At 37.9% G+C, this 24,812-nt stretch overlaps 1 protein-coding gene and 1 long non-coding RNA gene across 2 annotated transcripts in view; one reads left to right on the top strand and one right to left on the bottom strand.

The window, feature by feature from the left end:
• Nucleotides 1-24,812, bottom strand: part of LOC136400113 (cytochrome P450 4X1-like) — a 62,454-nt gene that overhangs the window by 19,656 nt on the left and 17,986 nt on the right. The window contains exons 3-6 of the mRNA XM_066376207.1: nucleotides 22,312-22,356; nucleotides 20,820-20,947; nucleotides 10,786-10,913; nucleotides 10,546-10,700 (exon numbers count right to left, since the gene is read on the bottom strand). Coding sequence (XP_066232304.1) covers nucleotides 10,546-10,700; nucleotides 10,786-10,913; nucleotides 20,820-20,947; nucleotides 22,312-22,356 — 456 coding nt within the window. The remainder of the gene's footprint in view (nucleotides 1-10,545; nucleotides 10,701-10,785; nucleotides 10,914-20,819; nucleotides 20,948-22,311; nucleotides 22,357-24,812) is intronic.
• On the top strand, nucleotides 6,300-7,366 carry LOC136400114 (uncharacterized). Its single transcript, XR_010750254.1, has 3 exons — nucleotides 6,300-6,657; nucleotides 6,761-7,077; nucleotides 7,118-7,366. It is a non-coding gene; the product is annotated as an uncharacterized lncRNA (long non-coding RNA).

The following is a 24,812-nucleotide window of genomic DNA, read 5'->3' as shown; positions in this document are numbered from 1 at the left end:
GTACTCAGAAAATTATAAAACATTGATAAAAAAAAAAATCAAGAACAATACAAAAAAGTGGAAGCATATATCATGTTCATGGATAGGAAGAATAAACATCATTAAAATGTCTATATTACCCAAAGCAATTTATAAATTCAATGTTCCATTTCTTTAAAAGATACATTTTATTTTAATGGTGATTGCATTAAATCTCTAAATTATTTTAAATAATATAGCTATTTTAACTAAGTAGATTCTTCCAATCAATGAACAGAAAATTTTCTCATTTCATTGTGTCTTTTTCAATTTCTTCTTAATAATGCTTTGTAGTTTTCAGTATATAGTTTCTTCACATCTTTTGTTAAGTTTATTCCTAAGTATTTTATTTATTTATTTTTGCAATTGTGAGAGTAATTTTTTTTCAATTTATTTTCTGATGTTTCATTGTTAGGATATAGGAGAGCAATAGTCTTTTTTATCTTATGACTTTACTGTATTTTTTAAATAGTTTTTTATGAAATCTTTGGGTTTTTTATTTACAGAATTATGCCATCTGAAAAATGTGATACCTTTACTTCTTCTTCCCAATATAGATGCCTTTTATTTCCTTCTCTTTCCAGATGGCTCTGGCTAGTACTTCAAGAACTATGTTGAATAAGAGCAGTGAGAGAGCTCATCCATGTCTTGTTTCTGATTTTAGAGGAAAAGCTTTCAGTTTTTCACCATTGAATATATTATTGCTTGAGGTTTGTCTTATATGGCATTTATTATATTGAGGTATTTTCCTGCTATATCTATTTTCTAGAGTTTTTAATAATAAATGGGTTTTGTATCATATTGAATTCCTCTTCTGCATGTATTGATATGATGTTATTTGCCCTTTGTTTTGTTAATGTGGTGTGTTACATTGATCAATTTGCTTAGGTTGAACCATCTTGTGCTCTTGGAATAAATCTCACTTGCTTGTGATATGTTTTCTTAAAGTATATTGTTGTATTTCATTTGCTAGTATTTTGTTTAGAATTTTTGCATCTGTATTCATTAGAGATATTGATCTGTAGTTTTCTTTTTTTGTGTTGTCCTTGCCAGGTTTTGGTATCAGGTTATGTTGACTTCATAAAATGTGTTAGGAAATATTGCCTCTTCTCCAGTATTTTAGAAGACTTTGAGAAGGATAGGTACCAAATCATCTTTAAATATTTGATAGAATTCATTGGTAAAGCCATCAGGTCCTGGACCTTCATTTTGGGGGAGGTTTTTGAAAGTTGTTTCTATTTCCTTACTCTTTATTGATCTATTTAGGTTTTCTATTTCCTCACGATTCAATCTAGGAAGATTGTATAGTTCTAGAAACTTATCCACTTTTTATAAGTTGCTAAAAGGAATATAGTGCTCTATAGTATTCTAGTATGATCTTTTCTATATCTATGAAGTCTGCAGTAACTTCTCCTCTTTCATTTTGAGTTTTGTTTCTATACAACTTTTCTTTTTTCCTTAGCGAGTCTAGCCAGGGATTTCTCAATTTTATTAATCTTTTTAAAAAACCAACTTTTTGTTGTATTATTTTTTCCTATAGTTTTTGTTTTCTCTTTTATTCAGTTCTGCTCTAATTTTTATTATTTCTTTTCTTCTACTAACTTTGGGTTGCCTTTGTTCTTCCTCTTCTAGTTCTTTAAGATGTAACATTAGGTCAGTGGTCGGCAAACTGTGGCTCACGAGCCACATGCGGCTCAATCAGATTGAGAACGTTTTTAGCAAAGGCCAGTTTAGGAGTACCCTAATTAAATTAATAACAATGTACCTACCTATATAGTTTAAGTTTAAAAAATTTGGCTCTCAAAAGAAATTTCAATCGTTGTACTGCTGATATTTGGCTCTGTTGACTAATGAGTTTGCCGACCACTGCATTAGATTATTTGGGATCTCTTTTGTTTCTTGAGATAGGCCTGTAATGAAAGAAACTTCCTTCTTAATACTGCTTTTGCTGCATTCCAGAAGTTTTAACATGTCATGATGTCATTTTCATTTGTTTCTATATTATCTTTTAATCTATGCTTTTATTTTTTCTTTGACCCAGTCTTTTTTTTTTTTTAAGTATGTTGTTTAATTCCGCATTGTTGTGGATTTCTTTTCTTTTCTTTTGCAGCTGAATTCTAATTTCAGAGCATTATGGCCAGAAATTAGGCTTGGTATAATTTTAATATTCTTAAATTTGTCTAGGCTAGCTAGTTTTGTGGCCCAGCACATGGTCTATCTTTAAGACTGCTCCATGTGCACAGGAGAAAAGTGTATAATCTGATGTTCTGGAGTAAGACGTTATGTAGATGTCAATTGTCCATTTAGTCTAGTGTGTCATTTAAGGCCAACTTTTCTTTTCTGATTTACTGTTTGGATGATCCATCTAGTGCTGTCAATGGAGTACTGAGATCTCCAATTCTATTTTTATATATTTTGGTGCTTCTTGATTTGGTACATATATATTAAGAAGTGTTAAAACTTCTTGATACAATGTCCTCTTTATCATTATGAAATGTCTATCTTCGTCCCTGGTTACCTTTATTTTCTTGAAGTCAGCATTCTCAGATATGTGTATGTCTAGGCTACTCTGCTTTTCTTTGGGTAATATTTGCTTAGAGAATTGTTTTCCAGCCTTTCACTTTGAGTCTACTGTTGTTCTTGCTGCTGAGATGTGTCTCTTGAAGGCAGCATATAGTTGAGTTTTGTTTTTTGACCCAATCTGCTACTCTGTGCCTCTTTATTGGTGAGTTCAGTCCATTTATATGTAGGTTAATTATTGATGTATGATGATTTCTTATAAGCTATTTCATCTTTTGTTTTCTGGTAGTTCTGTATCTCTTTTGGTTCTTTTCTTTTGTGTTTCTGAGTTGTTTTTGTTTGGTGGTATTCCATGCTTATTTCCTCTGTTTCCTTTCTTCCTAAGCTATGTATTCAGTTTTAGTTTTTTGTGAGTTCTTACCATTAGACTGCTTAAAACATTTTTTTCAAAAATACAATAGTCTTTTGTCTTATGATTGCTTCTGTCCACCATCCTTCTTTGTTAATTGAGACCTTTATCCTCTCCCATTTTATGTTTTTGTTGTCACAAATTATTCCTGTTTATACTGTAAGCTTTTTGAAGGTTTTACGTGTTGTTTTGTGACATTTTGGGTTTTTGTAGCAGGTAGAATGACCCCCTTGAGTATTTCCTGTAGTGGGGGATTTCTGGTGATAAATATCCTTAGCTTCTGTATATATGGAAAAGTTTCTATTTGTCCTTCATATTTAAAGAATAACTTTGATGGGTATATTATTCTTGGCTGAAATTTTCTTTCTTTCAGTACTTTGTATGGTTGGGTTCACTCTCTTCTGGCTTATAGAGTTTCTGTTGGGAAGTCCAATGATACCCTGAATGGCTTTCCTTTATATGTTACTTTTTAAAAAATTTTTATATAGAAAATTAACTTTAACAGGGTGACACTGGTCAATAAGGGTACATAGGTGTCAGGTGAATATTTCTGTAGCATATGAACTGTTGATTATGTTGTATGCCTATTACTTAAAGTCAAATCATTTTCTGTCATCTTATATTTGTCCCTCTTTACACACTTCTCCCCACCCTCTCCCCCACACCCATTCACTCAAGTCCCCTTCGCCCTCCTCCACATTCCCTTCCCTCAAGAAACCACTTCACTTTTATCTATGTCCATACGTCTCAGTTTTATAGCCTACCTATGTGTGAAATCATACAGTTCTTAGCTTTTTCTGATTTACTTATTTCACTCAGCATAATGTTCTCAAAGTCAATCCATGTTGTCATAAATGTCACTATGTTATCATTTCTTATGGCTGAGTAGTTCCATTGTATATACGTTCCATAATTTCTTTATCCAATCCTCTATTGAGGGACACTTTGGTCGTTTCCATGTTTTGGCCACTGTGAATAATGCTTTGATGAACATGGGGGTGCATGTGTCTTTCTGTACCAATGTTTTCAAGTTTTGGGGACAGATACACAGGAGAGGGATTGCTGGGTCATATAGTAGTAATTGTATTCTTAATTTTTTGAGGAACCACCATACATTATTTCATATATGTTACTTTTGTCTTTTCTCTGACTACCTTGAGTATCCTTTCTTTGTCATGAAATTTTGAAAGTTTTAATGCAATGTGCTTTGGAGAAGCTCTCTTTGGGTGTTCTGTTTGCTTCTTAGATTTGAAAATGTAACTCTTACTATAGGTTTAGAAAGTTCTCATCAATTATTTGTTTGAATAGGCTGGCTTTCCACTCTCTTTTTCCACTCTTCTTCTGGCACACTTATTATTCTTATATTGCTCTTTCTGATGGAATCAGATAATTCTTGTAGACTCTATCATTATTTTGTTTGATTCTTGAGTCTCTGTTTATTTTCTGCTGCATCATCTCTAGTTACTGTTAGATTCAGGGAGTACTGACATGCTGGGGCTGCCAAGAGTGTACAAGGTCCCTGTGACGCTGAGAACAAAGAGTTCAGCAACATCCTGCATTGAGTCAGAGACCCTTATCAGAAGTTTATGTTTGAAATTCTCCACTGAGTAATACCCCCCTGTAACTGCGCACGACCTCCCTAGCCAATGACTAACAGCCACATCAGCTTCTGTATGATGCTTGCTCATCCTAGATAGCCACCCTATAAAAAGGAGCCATTTTAGAAGCTCGGAGCTGCAGTCCCTGTGCAGGTTTGGGGGCTGCAGTCCCTGCACAGTTTGTTGGCTGCGCAGGTTTGGTTGGCTGCAGTGCTCCAGTCTCTTTGGAGGCGTGAGTTGCCTGCAGTCCCTGTGCAGGTTTGGGGGGCTGCAGTGTTCCCCTATGTGGGTTACCTGCATCCCCTGTGCAGGTTTGGGGGGCTGCAGTGCTCCCTTGCATGGGTTGCCTGCAGTCCCTGTGCAGGTCTGCAATAAAACTTATAAAATTTACTTTGAGTTTGCTGCGGCCTATCTCACCAGGATGTAACAGATGGAGGCTCCAGTGAGATAGACCGTGTAAGACCCCTCCTCACGGAGTGGGCTGCAGCAGACATTGGTAGCTGGCCAGCCTCCGGCAGTTGCCGTTTGAAATGGAATTTGGCTGATTTGAAACATTTGGAGTCTTGAGACTGTTTGGTAAGGAAGCTTCCTCTTTGAATATTTGGAAACAGAGCTCTGGTTAGAAAAGGGTGTAGTGGAGCAGGCGGGACGCCACCTGATTTCTCCTCACCCAGTCGGGAACGCAGGACGCTGCCTTCTCCCTTTGGTTTTGGTTTAGAAGTTTTGTTTGTTTTGTGTGCATATTTGGTTTGTTTGTCTGCTACTAGAATGGCCAACTTAAGAGCAGACTGGCCAAACCAAGGATTGCTAGACCCATAGAAAACATAGAGAGTCTAGCGTACTATCACCAGCACCCACCTGCAGGCAGGTGGCATGGTCAGTGTGCAGCCCAGTATAGCAGCAGAGGTAGAGAAAGAAAAGGCAGCCAGGCTGAAGCTGGCTGCAGGAGAAGCGGCAGGCTCCCCTCACAGTTTCAGGCACTTGCCCCTCCCCCTTGGGCACCGGCTCAAGGGCTGAGCCACTGCTTAGTCAGGCAAAAGATAACAGTGCAGTAAGCTAGAGGTTATCTGTTGTTGTATTCCTAATTTTGCTCTCTTAGTCAAGCCCCTCAGTGAGATCTCCTGAGCATGGCTTTTAAGGTCTATAATGACCAAGGAAATAACAGAAAAGGCAAATAAGGCCCAAGAGAAGTCAGGAAATACCAACTTTTGGCTCCAGCGCCCTAAGGGGCTTTATCAAGGTCCTGCTCCAGAGTAGAAAGAAAGGTCATTGAACTGAAGCCTGCCAGGCTTCCCAGTCCCACTGGTTGACACACCTGTGCTGTGGAAAGAGGGACATGAGAAGGTAAGCTGCCCCCTTGCTCCATGGAGGGAGGGTTCAGTCTCTTCTAGCCCTGCTCCAGCTACCTGTGACCTGACCTTGCCCAGCATGCTGGGAATTGCCACTGAAGGCCTAAGGACATCGTTCACGAGCCTAAGGTATTTCTTCCAAGTAGCAGATAAGCTAATCTCATTTCTTGTAAACACAAGGGCCATCTACTATGCCTTGCTTGAATATTTAAGTTTTATTTATCCCTCAAAGATCTCTACTGTGGGTATTGACAGTCTGATTTTATTGCTTTATTTATGTTTAGTGTCTCCTTTATTTCTCTTATCTCAATGCCCCATGCCTATTATAGGCTGGGACCTGCTGCTAATTCCAGCTAGAAGCAGTGGTCACTAAGACTTAAACTCTAACTGCAAAGTGTGGAAATGTAACACCCTTTCCCTAAGTACTTGCAGGTTTTATAGGTTACTCAGCAAACTGTTCAAAGACTGTCCAAGAGGCACTTCTAGCAGTACACCACCCAAGGACTGACTCCCACCTAGACGGGTCCAGACACCATGATCCTGACAACTCCCACTACTGCCAAGGTAGAAGGCATACCCGCCTGGGTCCACCGCAGCTGGCTGAAGCTTGCGTTCCCAGCAGAGACACCTTTGTGGACAGCGAAGACTGACCCTGCCAACCCTTGTAAGCTGACCCTGAGAAGGACAGCATGCCCTGCTTCAGCCACAAACCAGAAGTTAACTGGTCCACGCATGGAGACTTTGGGGAGGGAGGGAAACTAAGGTAAAGGAAAGCCAAGTAAGTCATCTTAAGGTTTGATGCATGTACTGCTATGAGTCATACAGAAAGGGGGTGTAGGTCCCTTGGCTGAGAGAGAAGCTACAAGGTAAATGAAAGTTATGTATGTGCTCATAGCTACCACTATAGAATAATCTGTGAATATTGGTCATGTGTCCAATAGGCTACTTATGAAAAGGACACCTCCAAAAAGCAATCTTTAAAAGAGGATTACTTAGTACTAACTTAGTCTTTGCTGAAGGTTAAGGTTTTTGGGAATTAAGAGTTCTGATGAATTAGAAAGGAATTGTATGGTTTTGATAATAGAAGGTATAAGGTGTAGAGGTACTTTTGAAAAGGAAAGGAAAAAGTAAGTTGTTATGAAGGCCAGTTATTCCTGGATAAGAAAGTGCATAAAAGTTGAAGGTTTATGTAATTTGCAGAAGGTTTGTGTAAGTTGCAGAAGGTTTGTGTAAGTTGCAGAAGGTTTGTGCAAGTTGTAAGAAGTTAGTACAGAGAAGAAAAATGCAAGGCAGAAAGAAATTAGTCCGTAAAGCTTGTAGTACTAAGGGCACACTATCAGCGTGCCAGCACATACTAGGGAGGACCCCTGACCCAATTAGCTTATAGCTACAGCTAAAGTAGAAAATTCTCATGAGCCCTAGCCTTATACCATTCTCCCCACTGATGAAGAATCAAGGATTTGATTTATACCCAAAAGAGATTGGGGGAATGTTAGATTCAGGGAGTACTGACATACTGGGGCTGCCAAGAGTGTACAAGGTCCCTGTGATGCTGAGAACAAAGAGTTCAGCAACATCCTGCATTGAGTCAGAGACCCTTATCAGAAGTTTATGTTTGAAATTCTCCACTGAGTAATACCCCCCTGTAACTGTGCACGACCTCCCTAGCCAATGACTAACAGCCACATCAGCTTCTGTATGATGCTTGCTCATCCTAGATAGCCACCCTATAAAAAGGAGCCATTTTAGAAGCTCGGAGCTGCAGTCCCTGTGCAGGTTTGGGGGGCTGCAGTCCCTGCACAGTTTGTTGGCTGCGCAGGTTTGGTTGGCTGCAGTGCTCCAGTCTCTTTGGAGGCGTGGGATGCCTGCAGTCCCTGTGCAGGTTTGGGGGGCTGCAGTGTTCCCCTGTGTGGGTTACCTGCATCCCCTGCGCAGGTTTGGGGGGCTGCAGTGCTCCCTTGCATGGGTTGCCTGCAGTCCCTGTGCAGGTCTGCAATAAAACGTATAAAATTTACTTTGGGTCTGCTGCGGCCTGTCTCGCAGGGATGTAACAGTTACCTGTCTTCGATGTTACTGATTCTACCCTCTCTTTGGCCAGTTCTGTTAGCTATTCTTCTTAGTTCATTTTTCAGTTCACATATTGGATTCTTCATCTCCAGAATTTCTGTTTGGTTCTTTTTAAGGTTTCAATCTCTTTGGTAAAGTACTTGTTTGTTCATTAATTTGTCTGTTGAGTGCATTAAATTGTCTATCAGTGGTTTTTTTTATATCTCATTAAATATTTTTAGAACATCAATTTTGAATTATCTGTAATTCAAATCCCTAGTTTCCATGTGATTGAGATTGCTTTTTGGAGATTCCATTTCCTTTTTGTACTGTATTTTTTTCTAGGTAATTCATGGTATTTGATGTATTTCTTCTCTATCTAGCAGACACTTTTGAATGGCTCTTTCTTAATTGTGTATTTACAAGAGGTTTATTATTATTATTATTATCATCATCATCATTTTCCAGTAGGTGGCATTGGATTATAAATTTTAGCTTTGTGAAATCCCCTGACTGACCTCTGCTGTGATGCTGCAGCTGTGATGGGGGCTGGGTGAGCTGAGAGGGCTTTATTGCCTTCTTGTTTCTTTTTCCCAGTACTGTAGTGGCAATCTCAGATGCTGCATGTTCTTCCCTGTCTCCTGACAGACTGGTAATGAGGCAAAGAGTACTTTTATTCTTCAGAGGAAACAATGGTTCTGCAGAGGTAGTTCTAAGGTATTCTCTGCACCCTGACACTAAGAACAAAGAGGGGCAGTATCTGGGAGGTTGGGGGTTCATAGCAGCTTGTGATTTCCTTTCTCTGTCTCTAATGTGGGCTATAGGCTGATCATGGGAGTGCCAGCAGTATCCCTGGTTCTGCCTTGTCCCTGCACTTAGCTACTACTCTGGTTTTCAACTCCTGAGAGTGTCTCCCAAATCTCTTGGCTCCTCCGGCTGGAGGAAATGCAGACACACTAGTTTCTCACCACTCTAGAGCTATGTTATGGGGTTGTGTCTTTAACTTTTTCACCTTCCAGTCCCTCTCTGTTCATCTTTAGATGTTTCAATGCACAGTCATTTCAGTTGTCTTTGTGCACTCAGCTAAAGTTCTTTTGCTGAGGTATAGCTGTTCAAATTGTAGAAGTTCAAGGGAAGAGATGAAGGTAATGTCTTACTCCACCTGATATCACTTCTTAAATTGCTTCTATCTGCTTATCTGTGTCCTCTTAGCAATACCTATGCTTATGTGTGTGTGTGTGTGTATGTGTGTGTGTGTGTGTATATATATATATATATATATATATGTGTATGTGTGTGTGAGTGTGCATGCATAAGTTTGTCTTGCAAATTTCCTAGAGGGCAAAGATATTTTATATTTAACATTTATTCAGTTATAAAAACTATTTGAAGTGTTTTACATATATTAAGATATTAATCATTACCACAAACTTATGAGTTGGGTGATTTTTTATCCCTATTTTACAGATGAAAATAAGATAAAGCTATTTAGTAATTTGTCCAATGTCATACCAATACTAAGTAGTGGAGCAAAAGGGGGATTAACTAACCAATTAATAAACATTCTCTAATTTGTGGTTCATTAGAAGTAATGTTTAATTAGTTAGAAAGCTTAATCTATTTCAACTTTTACATTTATATTTTATTAAAAATATTTATTTCTGAACCAAAAGTTTCTACTTTAAATTTATTTATTTTGTTGTTCTGGTAAGGGCACTCAACCTGAGAATTACTTATATAATACATTTTTAAGTGTCCAATACAACGTTGTTAACTGTAGGCACTATGTTGTAGAGCAGCCTAGTAGAACTTATTCATCATGTATAACTAAAACTTTATAGCCATTGGACAACTCCCCATTTCATTTCCTCCTTTTTTTTGAGTGTATGCCCACATTTACTCTATTCCCCTAGTCATTTTTATTCAGCATGAATATTTTTCAGTTGTCATTATTACTGCAATCATGGTATGAAAAGCCAAATGACATTTATGCTTTGAAATATTAAGTATTGCCTGACCAGGTGGTGGCGCAGTAGATAGAACATCAGACTAGGACATGGAGGATCCAGGTTTGAAACCCCAGGGTCGCCGTCTTGAGCACAGGCTCATATGGTTTGAGCAAGGCTCACAAGCTTGAGCCCAAGGTTGCTGGCTTGAGCAAGGGGCCACTCAGTCTGCTGTAGCCCATATGAGTCAAGGCACATATGAGAAAGCAATCAATGAACAGCTAAGATGCCACAACGAAGAACTGATGCTTCTCATCTCTCTCCCTTCTTGTCTGTCTGTTTTTTTCCTATCTGTTCCTCTTTTTGTCTCTCTCTATCTCTGTCACAAAAAAGAAATATTAAGTACCCTCTTATTTTACATTTGTACTAGTAAAATTATGTATAATAAAAATTATATATGTTGAACACTTCTCATAAGACCACTACTATGTATGTAGCAGACTCTTCAAAGAACTTGTATTTCATTTGACCAGTGTCTATATAAAAGCTCCACTAAGAACAATAATTCTTTCTCCTTCACATTGAGGCTTACTCTTCTACACAGATACAATACAGTTAAGACAATGTATGCATTCTGGCAACCCAAACCCAAGAAATACCTGTATACTGATTCAGATTGTTGCTTATCTTCTGTAAGCGGCGGCCTGCAGGGCTCAACTTGAAAATTATGTCATGATGAAATAAGAAACTGTATGTGCGGGAAAGGATGATTTTGACGGCTTCAGACAACATTTTTATGTAATGATCATGGGTGCTAGAGAGAAGTGGGGATAATATGTCAATAAGTGACATAGATAACACAAAAAAAATAAAGTATTTTTTGCCCTCCTGTCACTGACCTGTTTATCTGACAATTGGTCTCCCGGCTAAAAGTACATTTCATGAGTGTGTCCAGGCTCATCAAGGTGGTGTCCTCAGAGACCTCCACAGGTGTATCCTGAGTGCTGCAAATCTTTTCCCATTTACCCTGCACAGGAAGTCAAGATCAACAACATCACCATCGAAGTGTCTTTAGTGAGGTTTCCTTGACCCTGCCCTTATGATGTTGGGAGGCAATCCTGAGTTAACAGCAGCTAAATGTGTGCAAGCAAATAAATCAAATGTTTACTAGGCATCAGAAAGGGAAGAAATGCACCCAACTGTTAGACAAAGAGCATAGAGCAAACCAGGTACCCAGTAAATGACTGAATTAAGTATTGTTGACCTTTTAGTTATTACCATAACTGCTTTAAAACAGATTAGAGTTCCAGAAAAATAGATAATCTGATACAAAACCCATAATTACTTGAGGTTTCACTAAGGCTTTCTCCATATTCAGTTCCCAAACTGCTAGACACCCAACCCCATCACTACTCTCAACCATCGTAACCACACTTAAAATAAACTTGGAACATTAAGAGTAAAAATACAAATGAATCCAAATGTTTCAGTTCAGATCACTGACATTTGTTGAGCACCTCTACCAATATAGCTAGGTGCTAAGGATTTGGAGGCCGTGAATTAAAAGTCAAAGAGATGTTTTTAAAGTGTCAACCATTTATTCAATTGCTTTCATCCTGAATTATGTAAGTATTACTGAGTATAAAAGTGAGTTTAGAAGAAATGAGAGCAAAGGGGAAGGAAGCTCAAAGCTGCAGGCACTTTGGCACAATTCAGCAGCGGGAAGAGCTGTGAGAGGAATCTCAGGGAAATGTGAGACCGAGAAGTGAGGGAGACAGAAATGGTTTATTGACATGATGATAAACTCAAATACCACCACTGGCTGATAGGCAACTGTGTGTAAAGCTGCACAGCTCCACAATCAGAAGAGCATGCCCCCTTTCACTCTAACCTGCACCGCAAGCTCTCTGCCTCCATGACTCGCACCAGTACTTACTTTAACGGAGTCCCAGCAGACTTGAGGTTAAAATCGCCTCTCTGAGCCTGGTTGAGAACCCAACCAGTCAGTGGGAATTCTCTCTTGGGGAAAGGATAGGCTTGCAGATAAAGTTGGAAAAAAAACTTTGGCTTTGTTTGTAGTGTTGGAAGTGTTTATAACTAAACTGTATTAGTGCATTACTTGTTTGATTTTTAAATATGAACCATTTAAAACTTATCATGGCTTGACCAGGTGGTGGTGCAGTGGATAGAGCGTCAGACTGGGATGTGGAGGACCCAGTTCGAGACTGCGATGTAGCCAGCTTGAGCATAGGTTCATCTGGTTTGAGCAGGGCTCACCAGCTTGAGCCCAAGGTTGCTGATTTGAGCAAGAGGTCACTTGGTCTGCTGTAGCCCCACCGTCTAGGTACATATAAGAAATTATTCAATGACCAACTAAGGAACCGCAATGAAGAATTGATGTTTCTCATCTCTCTCCCTTCCTGTCTATCTGTCCCTAACTGTCTCTCTCTCTCTGACTCTCTCTGTCTCTGCACAAAATAATAATAAAATAAAATAAAAAAACTTATCATTTACAAGTGGAATTTTAGAATAGAACATATTTATAAATCAGGTACTGCCTCTGGGGATATTTCTCTGCAAGCTTCTCCTGCCCCTTTGGAAGAGTGGTTGGCTCCTAATGATCCTCCATTATCTATATGAGGAAGCTCACATCTGCAACTTTAATGTAGACACTTCTCATTAGCCAGGTCATTTATGGCCATCAGCAAATCCATTTCAACCTTCAAACCTTTCTTCATGCTAACTCAATCTGCCTAAATTTCCTCATCCATATTATCCACACATTCAAGTCCAACTCAGATTTCATGATAAATTTGAGTCTCCTCTGAATCTGAAGCTATGAAAGCTGCTCCAGGTTTCCTTACCTCACATATAACATTTACCATTTGAATCTTACTTCTTGGATTTACTGCCATAGGATCACAAAGTATATCTAAGACAACCAGATCTTCATCATTTATATATATATATATATATATTTTTTTTTAATTTTTATTAATGGTAATGGGATGACATTAATAAATCAGGGTACATATATTCAAAGAAAACATGTCTAGGTTACCTTGTCATTAAATTATGTTGCATACCCCTCGCCCAAAGTCAGATTGTCCTTCGCCACCCTCTATCTAGTTCTCTGTGCCCCTCCCCCTCCCCCTAACTCTCCCCCTATCCTCCCTCCCCCCACCCCTGGTAACCACCACACACTTGTCCATGTCTCTTAGTCTCATTTTTATGTTCCACCAATGTATGGAATCATGTAGATCTTGTTTTTTTCTGATTTACTTATTTCACTCCTTATAATGTTATCAAGATCCCACCATTTTGCTGTAAATGATCTGATGTCATCATTTCTTATGGCTGAGTAGTATTCCATAGTGTATATGTGCCACATCTTCTTTATCCAGTCTTCTATTGAAGGGCTTTTTGGTTGTTTCCATGTCTTGGCCACTGTGAACAGTGCTGCAATGAACATGGGGCTACATGTGTCTTCACGTATCAATGTTTCTGAGGTTTTGGGGTATATACCCAGTAGAGGGATTGCTGGGTCATAAGGTAGTTCTATTTGCAGTTTTTTGAGGAACCACCATACTTTCCTCCATAATGGTTGTACTACTTTACAGTCCCACCAACAGTGAATGAGGGTTCCTTTTTCTCCACAGCCTCTCCAACATTTGCTATTACCCGTCTTGTTGATAATAGCTAATCTAACAGGGGTGAGGTGGTATCTCATTGTAGTTTTGATTTGCATTTCCCTAATAACTAATGAAGCTGAGCATCTTTTCATATATCTGTTGGCCATTTGTATCTCTTCCTGGGAGAAGTGTCTATTCATGTCTTCTTCCCATTTTTTTATTGGATTGTTTGTTTGTTTGTTGTTGAGTTTTATGAGTTCTTTGTAAATTTTGGAAATTAGGCCCTTATCTGAGCTGTTGTTTGAAAATATCATTTCCTATTTAGTTGGCTGTCTGTTTATTTTTATATCAGTTTCTCTTGCTGAGCAAAAACTTTTTATTCTGATGTAGTCCCATTCATTTATCTTTGCCTTCACTTCTCTTGCCATTGGAGTCAAGTTCATAAAATGTTCTTTAAAACCCAGGTCCATCAGTTTAGTACCTATGTCTTCTTCTATGTACTTTATTGTTTCAGGTCTTATATTTAGGTCTTTGATCCATTTTGAATTAATTTTAGTACACGGGGACAGGCTGTAGTCGAGTTTCATTCTTTTGCATGTGGCTTTCCAGTTTTCCCAACACCATTTGTTGAAGAGGCTTTCTTTTCTCCATTGTGTGTTGTTGGCCCCTTTATCAAAGATTATTTGACCATATATATGTGGTTTTATTTCTGGGCTTTCTATTCTGTTCCATTGGTCTGAGTGTCTATTTTTCTGCCAATACCATGCTGTTTTGATTATTGTGGCCCTATAATATAGTTTAAAGTCAGGTATTGTAATGCCCCCAGCTTCATTCTTTTTCCTTAGGATTGTTTTGGCTATTCGGGGTTTTTTATAGTTCCATATAAATCTGATGATTTTTTGTTCCATTTCTTTAAAAAATCTCATAGGGATTTTGATGGGAATTGCATTAAATTTGTATATTGCTTTGGGTAATATGGCCATTTTGATTATATTTATTCTTCCTATCCAAGAACAAGGAATATTTTTCCATCTCATTGTATCTTTTTCGATTTCCCTTAACAATGCTTTGTAATTTTCATTATATAGGTCCTTTACATTCTTTGTTATGTTTATTCCTAGGTATTTTATTTTTTTTGTTGCAATCATGAAGGGGATTATTTTTTTGAGTTCGTTTTCTAATATTTCATTGTTGGCATAGAGAAAGGCTATGGACTTCTGTATGTTAATTTTGTATCCTGCGACCTTACTGTATTGGTTTATTGTTTCTAATAATCTTTTTGTGGAGTCCTTTGGGTTTTCGATGTATAGGATCATATCATCAGCAAAAAGTGATACCTTTACTTCTTCTTTTCCAATATGGATGCCTTTTATTTCTTTGTCTTGTCTGATTGCTCTGGCCAGAACTTCTAGCACCACGTTAAATAAGAGTGGAGAGAGTGGACAACCCTGTCTTGTTCCTGATTTAAGGTAGAAAGTCCTCAGTTTTATGCCGTTTAAAATGATGTTGGCTGATGGTTTATCATATATGGCCTTTATCATGTTGAGATATTTTCCTTCTATACCCATTTTGTTGAGAGTCTTAAACATAAAATTGTGTTGTATTTTATCAAAAGCCTTTTCTGCATCTATTGATAAGATCATGTGGTTTTTGTTCTTTGTTTTGTTGATATGGTGTATTACGTTAACCGTTTTGCGTATGTTGAACCATCCTTGAGATTCTGGGATGAATCCCACTTGATCATGATGTATTATTTTTTTAATATGTTGTTGTATTCGGTTTGCCAGTATTTTGTTTAGAATTTTAGCATCTGTATTCATTAGAGATATTGGTCTGTAGTTTTCTTTCTTTGTGCCATCCTTGCCAGGTTTTGGTATGAGGGTTATGTTGGCCTCATAAAATGTGTTTGGAAGTATTGCTTCTTCTTCAATTTTTTGGAAGACTTTGAGTAGAATAGGAACCAAGTCTTCTTTGAATGTTTGATAGAATTCACTAGTATAACCGTCTGGGCCTGGACTTTTATTTTTGGGGAGGTTTTTAATAGTTTTTTCTATTTCCTCCCTGCTGATTGGTCTGTTTAGGCTTTCTGCTTCTTCATGACTCAGTCTAGGAAGGTTGTATTGTTCTAGGAATTTATCCATTTCTTCTAGATTGTTGTATTTGGTGGCATATAATTTTTCATAGTATTCTACAATAATTCTTTGTATATCTATGATGTCTGTGGTGATCTCTCCTCTTTCATTTTGGATTTTATTTATTTGAGTCCTGTGCCTTTTTTCCTTGGTGAGTCTTGCCAAGGGTTTGTCAATTTTGTTGATCTTTTCAAAGAACCAGCTCCTTGTTTTATTGATTTTTTCTATAGTTTTTCTGTTCTCTATTTCATTTATTTCTGCTCTGATTTTTATTATCTCCTTTCTTCGGCTGGTTTTGGGTTGTCTTTGTTCTTCTTTTTCTAGTTCCTTAAGGTGTGAAGTTAAGTGGTTTACTTCGGCTCTCTCTTGTTTGTTCATATAGGCCTGAAGTGATATGAACTTCCCTCTTATTACTGCTTTTGCTGCATCCCAGAGATTCTGATATGTCGTATTTTCATTTTCATTTGTCTGTATGTATCTTTTGATCTCTGCGCTTATTTCTTCTTTGACCCATTCATTTTTTAGAAGTATGTTGTTTAGTTTCCACATTTTTGTGGGTTTTTCCCCCTCTTTTTTGCAGTTGAATTCTAGTTTCAAGGCTTTATGATCAGAGAATATGCTTGGTACAATTTCAATTTTTCTAAATTTGCTGATATTGTCTTTGTGGCCCAACATATGGTCAATTCTTGAGAATGTTCCATGTACACTAGAGAAAAATGTATACTCTGTCGCTTTGGGATGAAGTGTCCTGTAGATGTCTATCATATCCAGGTGTTCTAGTATTTCGTTTAAGGCCACTATATCTTTATTGATTCTCTGTTTGGATGACCGATCTAGAGCCGTCAGCGGAGTATTGAGGTTTCCAAGTATGATTGTATTTTTGTTAGTTTTTGTTTTAAGGTCAATAAGTAGCTGTCTTATATATTTTGGTGCTCCTTGGTTTGGTGCATATATATTAAGGATTGTTATGTCTTCTTGATTCAGTGTCCCCTTAATCATCATGAAGTGACCATTTTTGTCTCTGAGTACTTTTTCTGTCTTGTAGTCAGCATTATCAGATATGAGTATTGCTACACCTGCTTTTTTTTGGGTGTTGTTTGCTTGGAGTATTGTTTTCCAGCCTTTCACTTTGAATTTGTTTTTATCCTTGTTGCTTAGATGTGTTTCTTGTAGGCAGCATATAGTTGGATTTTCTTTTTTAATCCATTCTGCTACTCTGTGTCTTTTTATTGGTAAGTTTAATCCATTTACATTTAGTGTAATTATTGACACTTGTGGGTTCCCTACTGCCATTTTATAAATTGCTTTCTGTTAGTTTTGCATCTAGTTTGATTCTTCTCTTTTGTTTTTCTATCATTTGTTTCTGTTTGTTTGTGTTCCATACTTCTTTCCTCTGTTGCTACCTTTTTTAAGTCATGTGTTTTTGTGGTGTTTTTTTCTAGGGTGGTTACCATTAAGTAATGAAAAGGGTACCTACCATATTCATTGTAGTACCCTATCTTATAAGTATTTCTGCACTTCATTGTCCTTTGCTACTGTTAATCTCCATTCTCTCCCCCTTTTTTTTTCCTTTGTTGTCACAGTTTAAGTTTGGTTTTATTGTGTTCTTGGTGGAGCTGTTACTTGTGGTGTTGTTTTCTTTTGTTCTTTGAATCTGGTTGGAAAACCCCCTTTAGTATTTCCTGTAGTGGGGGCTTTCTGGTGATAAATTCTCTCATCTTTTCTGTATTTGTGAATGTTTTTATATCTCCTTCATACTTGAAGGATAGCTTTGATGGGTATAGTATTCTTGGCTGAAAGTTCCTCTCTTTCAGGGCTTTAAATATCGGGGTCCATTCTCTTCTAGCTTGTAGAGTTTCTGCTGAGAAATCTGATGATAATCTAATAGGCCTTCCTTTATATGTTGTACTCTTCTTTTCCCTGGCTGCCTTGAGAATTTTTTCTTTGTCATTGGTTTGTGTCATCTTTATTATGATGTGCCTTGGAGTGGGTTTGTTGGGGTTAAGAAAACTCGGTGTTCTATTTGCTTCTTCAATTTGAGGCTTTAGTTCTTTCCACAGGCTTGGGAAGTTCTCGTCTATTATTTGTTTGAGTATATTCTCCATTCCATTTTCTTTCTCTTCTCCCTCTGATATACCTATTATTCTTATGTTATTCTTTCTGATGGAGTCAGATAATTCCTGTAGGGCTTTCTCGTTTTTTATTATTTTTGAGTCTCTTTCTTCTTCTCTCTGTTGTGCCTCAAGTTGTTTGTCTTCTATTTCACTAATCCTATCTTCAATCTGGGTTGTTCTGTAGCTAAGCTTGTTACCTCGTTTTTCAGCTCGTGAATTGAGTTTTTCATTTCTGTTTGATTTGTTTTTATAGTTTCAATTTCCTTGGTAATATATTCTTTGTGTTCATTAAGTTGTTTTCTGATCTCCCTATATTGCCTTTCTGTGTTTTCTTGTATATCTCTGAGTATTTTTAAGATTTCTATTTTAAATTCTCTGTCATTTAGCTCCAAGGCTTCCAATATGTTAAGTCTTTTCTCCATAGATTTTTCCACATCTATTTGTGTTACCTCTCTTTCTTTTGTATCCATAATATTCGATTTCCTCTTTCTTATTGGCATCTGAGGGTGGTCTTGTTGATAGCACTAATTAGAATTAATAAAGAGTAAAAAGTAAAAAAAAAACAAAACAAAAAAAAAACAAAAAAACAAAAAAAAAAACAAAGGGTAAAACACCCCACAAAAAAAAGCAGTAATAATTTATTATTTCCCCCTTTTTTTTCTTTCTTCTCCTTCCCTCCTCTCCCCTCCTCAGGGAAATATCGTGCCTATAATGGAGGGCCTGGTTTGCGGTGAAGAGTTCAAGGGGCAAAAAAAAAAAAAAGGGGAGTAGGGACCTACTAAATGCAAAAAAAAAAAAAAAAAAAAAAAAAAAAAAGAAGAAAATCTTAGACAAGCATAAGTTGATCTGCCTGCGGGTGATGGTCAACTAAGAGATATAATGAGAGGGATAAGAGGGAACCAGAGAAAAGGACAAAAAAAGGAATAATAAAGAAGAAAAAAATAAAAATAATAAGTAAAAATATGTTGTATTAAGTGGAGCAAAGACCAAATACAATGGAGACCTTGGGTTGGGAGGACCCAAAATGCCACAAAAATAAACTAACAAGAAAAAAACAAAAACAAAAGCGAAAAAGAAAAATAAAGCCAAAAAAAACCTTGAGTCCCAAATTAACTAATTTGTTCGTGATTGAGGATTAAATGGGAGGAAAGTAAAACGAGAAAAGAAAAAACGAATAGAAAGGAAAAAATAAGAAAAAGAGAAAAACGAAGGAAGAAATAAAAAAGGAAGAGAAAAAAACAAAATAAAGCAAAAAAAAAAAAACAAACAAAAAAACAAAACAAAAGAGGAGAGAGTGAGAGTTAAGTGTCCTGGAGTATAACCCCAAAGGAGGGTGAGGATGAAGAAGAGAAATAAAATGTAACACTTATGGGTAGTGTAGTTCAAGAAAAGGGAAGCATAAGATGGGCAGAGAATAGAAGGACCGAGGTGGAGGAAATAAAGGCAATAAGATAGAAGAAACAAACAACAACAACAACAAAAAAAATTAGTGGAACAAGTTGTAAAGTCTGTGGATTTTTCTTGATTTTGAGATGTTAACTTCTTCCTTTTTCTTTTCTCTCCCTCTTCCTGGTCGGTGACTCTACCCCAGGCTCTGCCCCTGTGTCACACTTAGGTAGGGATTTGCAGTTGATGGGATTCTATGGCAATGTCATATAATTGGCTTTAGTCTTGCTGGTAGTCAAGGCTTGTTGGCGTTTGCAGGGTCCAACGATGAGAGAGTTTGCTTTCCTGGATTCTCTCTCCTAGTCCCCCCTTCCTGAATTAGCAGCCTGGTGATCCAGCTATAAGGCTGCCACTGCTTCTGCCTGGGGAGTAAGAGGCTCAAAGAGCTGGGAAATCCCCACTCTATCCCCACTCAGTGCAAGGCTTTGGGAAGGGCTCTGACAGTCAGGGCCTCCAGTGTAATCAGGCAGGGGTGGGAGTCAATTGTTGTCAAGGTGACTGTTCAGCGCCTAGCATTCAGTTGGACCTCTCAACCCAGGCTTTCCACACTTTGTAGCCTGTTTTGGCTGGTAAGAAGAGGCACTAGTCTCTGCTTGCGACTAGTGTGGTATAGATCTTATTATCTGCCAAGTCCTTCTTGTTAGCGTTTATCCCTGAATATGGAGGCTCTATCAATCAGAAGTTGCCCCCGCCCCTTTAGCGAGAGGCACTAAAAAATATCACGCCTCTTGTCTTGGGTCGGTGAACTGAGAGAGATCTTATCAATTAGAACCGAGGGTGCGCAGATTTCACGGGTTAAGTTAATTTTAGTAATTGGGTCGCAGCTGTGCTCCCGAAGGTATTTCAGGCTGCCTGCGCGCGCCCCTCCCCCAACGCTTGATTGTTAGCTTGAATGGCTGGGTGAGGTGCCCCGCCCGCGGAGAGAATCTCCCAAGTAGGGAATACCGCCCTGGGGCCTCTCCCGCTCCCCGTGCGCGGGCCGCTGGGAACGTTAGCGGTGCTCGGTCTGCAATGCTCGGTCTGCGATCAGACCGGGCGCGCGCCAGCGGCTGCTTGCCGCTCCGGAGTGTGGGCGGTGCTCGCTCTGCAACCGACCCGGGCGCTGCTCGCAGCGGCCCGCGGCGGCGGCTGGCAGCGGCGGCTGCTCGCGGCTGCTGCTCGCGGCTCCCGAGTGCGGGATGACTTACCACAGGCGCACTTCCTCGCGGCTTGAATGAACGTCCCTGCGGTAGCTTCCTCCACACCCTCATCTCTCAGATTCAAGTGATAACAGTCCTTTTGCTTTCAGTTTGTGTGGAACTCCGTAATGCTCCGAAGATAAATTTTCCTGTTTCTAGTTGATAAATTTGTTGTGATTTTGGGGAGATCTGTCGGACGCGCTGCTCACGGCGCCATTTCCGTGACATCACCCTCTTCATCATTTTTATCACCCCCCAAAACACATAGTGAAGGCTCACATAGATACCTATAGCTTAGTGGGTATTTGTACATTAGTTAATTACTAGAAATAATCCCTCTTTGACTTTCACTACCTACTAAACATATGTGTGATCCATTCACTGTTGGAAGTATTTTGCAACACATCAGAATATTTTATCCCTTCACTTACCAGCATTACATTCACAGACTGGGCCATCACATTGATGTAGGATTTCAAGATATTAAAATGGAACACGGGAGTTATTAGGCGTCGGTGCTGGAACCACTTGGGTCCATTTAGACTCAGTAGTCCTTCTCCTTAAAAAATAAGAGGCCCAAAAGCATTTGATTATATGAGATGATGAAAGAGAGGTAGAAACAGACACCCTGGAGTGACCGCGACACAGTCATGACATAGGGGAATAAGAAAGTAGTGCTCTTATATTAAGATCAAGGAGAGTTTTGATGCTTACATCTGGGATGAATGTATTTAGTATTGTCTGAAAAAACCCACTTTAGGTAGCCTTATGAGAGAGCTTACCCTGAAATTATCAGTTACTTCCTGTGTAATAATTGAGTAAGTCACTTAAACTTCTTGAGGCTTGGTTTCCTCAATGATCAAGTGTGATAAGTATCTACCCCACTATGTTGCTGTACAGACTAAGTCAAGGTGTATATATAAGGCACCCGGCTTGGTCTCTGACAGTAGAAATACAGCAAATATTCATCTTATATCATTCATGAACTAAACCACAACACAGAATTCACAAGGCACTAGACAAGAATGTCCATTATGTCCCCACATATCCCCTCCTTGAGCCCTACTCTGTGCTTCCAGTCACAAATGTTACAAATTGGAAACATTCATCAAGGGTAATGGCTCCAATCTTCTGTTACCGAGGAGATCATTAATGATTTGTTTTTAAAAGAACCTTAAAGCTCATCAATATATAATTTGCCTTCAATCATGGAGGGTTTACAACATACCAGGCTTGCAATGCATGGCTGGGCACTTGTACAGTGCCAACCATTGCACTCAGCACTGAAATGATGTGTTTCATGTAATCCTCACAACAGTCTAGAAATATAACTCTCTTCCTCCTTTCAAAGATTATAAAACAGAGGCTTAAAGAGATTAATTAACTTCCCCAAGGCCACCCTCAACAACTTAGAGTGGGGAAGAATTCAAATACAAGTAGTTATAAACCCCAAGCCTATATTCTTTCATTTAATTCCTCCATTGTCTAATGTAAATACCAATCATGTGACTAACAGTCTTAATTTATGTGTCCATGGACTATTTCCAAGCTACTCTGGGGCAAAATTTTACTGATTTCCATATGGAAATAGAGGAATTCCAAAAATGAAGGGAAAAAGCAAAGAAAATGAAGTAAGAACAAAATAAAGAATATGAATGGCAATGCTGAAATTTTAAAGACAGAGATGAGACAGATACACACATATCCTACCTTGAGAGAGAAATGGACAATGAAGGTTCTTAAGAATTTGTGCTGTGTTATGCTTAGCATTCCTCTTGGGCTTCTCTCTAGAAAAACTGCAGTGTATGTCTACCATAGGCTTAATTATTTTAACTCTGATTTGTGTTTCTTTGTAATGTTGTACTATAGAAAAGGCCCTCCTAGAAAGAAAGTTGGACTCCCCTCTCATTTGCACATACATACCAATAACTGGAATCAAGAACTTGTAAAAGAGGTTGGACTTGGGATCTGCAGAGTCAAGCAAAGGAAATAAAACACAACATTATCACAGTTGGTGGAGGTTCTCTTATTTGCCTGCATTAACCACAAACAGTCAGCAAAAGGGAGCCCAGAGGTCATTTGCTGCAGCCCTTGGCAGTTGTGGGCATTGTGGGGGATAGCACAAGTCTTGGTTCAGGATTAAGAGAACAGCAAGCCCTATGAGGCAGACATGCACACAAACCCAGATTCTTTCCCTGTTTCCACTTCTTACATCAGACACAGAGATTACCACAGGTTAGAAAGTTTTGAGAACAGGATTTGGGACAACATGTTATATACTTTATGAGGAGGAAACTATTTATTACAACAGAAGTTGGGGAGACATCAAAAAGCAAGGTACAAATGCCTGTTGAGGTTCTCGTTAACCGTAACATGGAGCTGTTTTACAGCTCTTGTCTTTTAAGAGGTGAACATGACACCACTCTGAGAGTACTGGAGAAATGGGAAACATGGGAAAGTCTGTTTTCTTTTATTCGGTTTTGCTAAGAGTAACAGAGACAATGCACACAGAAGAAAGATTTGACAATCTATGCCAAAAAACTGGAAAAACTGGATGAAGATTCCTAGAAACACACAAGCATCTAAAACTGAATCAAGAAGAATCAGAGAATCTCAATATAAAGAGTACAACTAGTAAAACTGAAGTAGCAATAAAGAATCTCTAATCAAACAAAAGTCCTAGATTGGATGGCTTCCCAGGTGAATTTTAGCAAACACTCAAAGAACTAACACTTATCCTACTCAAAATCTTTCAAAAATTCAAGAGTAGGGAAGACTCCCAAGCTCAATTTACAAGGCCAGAATTATCCCAATTTCTAAACCAGATGAAGACACTGCAAAGGATGAAAATTATATGCTAATATTTCTGATGAACATAGATGCTGAAATCCAAAGCAAAATATTACCAACCTCAGCACTACAAAAGGTCATACACCATGATCAAGTGATGCAAGGTTGGTACAATATCTGCAAATCAATTAACATGACATATCACATAAACAAAATGAAGGATAAAAATGATACGATCATATCAATAAATGTAGGAAAGTATTTGATAAAATTCTGAACCCATTTATGATAATAACTCTCAGCAAAGTGAAAATAAAGGAAACATACTTCAACATAATAAAGCCATATATGACAAACCCACAGCCAATATCATACTCAGTGGGCAAAAACTACAAGTGTTTCCTTTAAGATCAGGAAGAAGACAAGGATGTCTGCTATCACTACTCTTAGGCAAATAGTATTGGAAGTTTTGCCATAGGAATCTGACAAGAAATAGAAATAAAAGACATTTAAATTAAAAAGAAAGAAGTAAAACTGTCATTACTTGAAAATTACATGATACTGAATATTGAGAACCACAGTCTCCACCAAGAAAACAATAAAACTGATAAATGGATTTAGTAAAGTAGCAAGATACAAACTAAACATCCAGAAATCATTTGCATTTTTATACACTAACAATGAACTATCAGAAACAGAAACTAATGAAATACCATTCACAATTACTTCAAAAATAATGAAATATTTAGGAATAAGATGTAAATGACCTGTACTCAAAAAATTTTATGTCACTGAGGAAATGAATGAACAAGATACAATTAAGTGGAGTGAATGCATATATTGTGTTCATGGATAGAAAGAATGAACATCATTATAATGCCCATATTAACCCAAAGCAATTTATAGAGTCAACACAACTCTTATCAAGGTAACAAGGGCATATTTCACAGAAGTAAAACAAATATTCCAAAAATTTTTATGAAACCACAAAAGACTCTGAATACCTGAAGCAATCTTGAGAAAGAAGAATAAAGTTTGGAGAAATCTTGCTACCTGATATCAAACTATACTCCAAGGCTATAGTAATCAAAAGAACATGATACTGGCATAAAAACAGACATATAGATCAATGGAACAGAATAAAGAGCCAAGAAGTAAACCCATGCTTTCAGAGTCAATTAATATTTGACAAAGGAGGCAAAAACATACAATGATGTAAAGACAGTCTATTCAATAAATGGTGCTGGAAAAATTGGACAGAGACATGCAAAAAATCAAAACCAAAACTAGATCACCTTATTATACCACAAAAAAAGAATACACTCAAAATGGATTAAAGACTTAAACATTAGATATAAAAGCATAATAATTGTAGAAGAAAACATAGCAAAAATATCTCACTTTTTGGAACCATATTGTTTTCTAATATATCACATTGGGCAAGGAAAACACAAGATAAACAAATGGGATTACATCAAACTAAAATGTTTTTGCATAGCAAAGGAAACCATCAACAAAATGAAAAGACAAATAACTGAAAGGAAGAGCAGATTCATTGATGCATTTAAGAGGTTATATCCAAAATTTATAAGGAACTCATTAAAATCAACACCAAAAATAATCCAATTAAGAAA

This window comes from Saccopteryx leptura, chromosome 3 (genome assembly GCF_036850995.1).
Source record: "Saccopteryx leptura isolate mSacLep1 chromosome 3, mSacLep1_pri_phased_curated, whole genome shotgun sequence".
NCBI lineage: Eukaryota > Metazoa > Chordata > Mammalia > Chiroptera > Emballonuridae > Saccopteryx > Saccopteryx leptura.
This window is presented reverse-complemented; position numbering and strand designations above follow the sequence as displayed.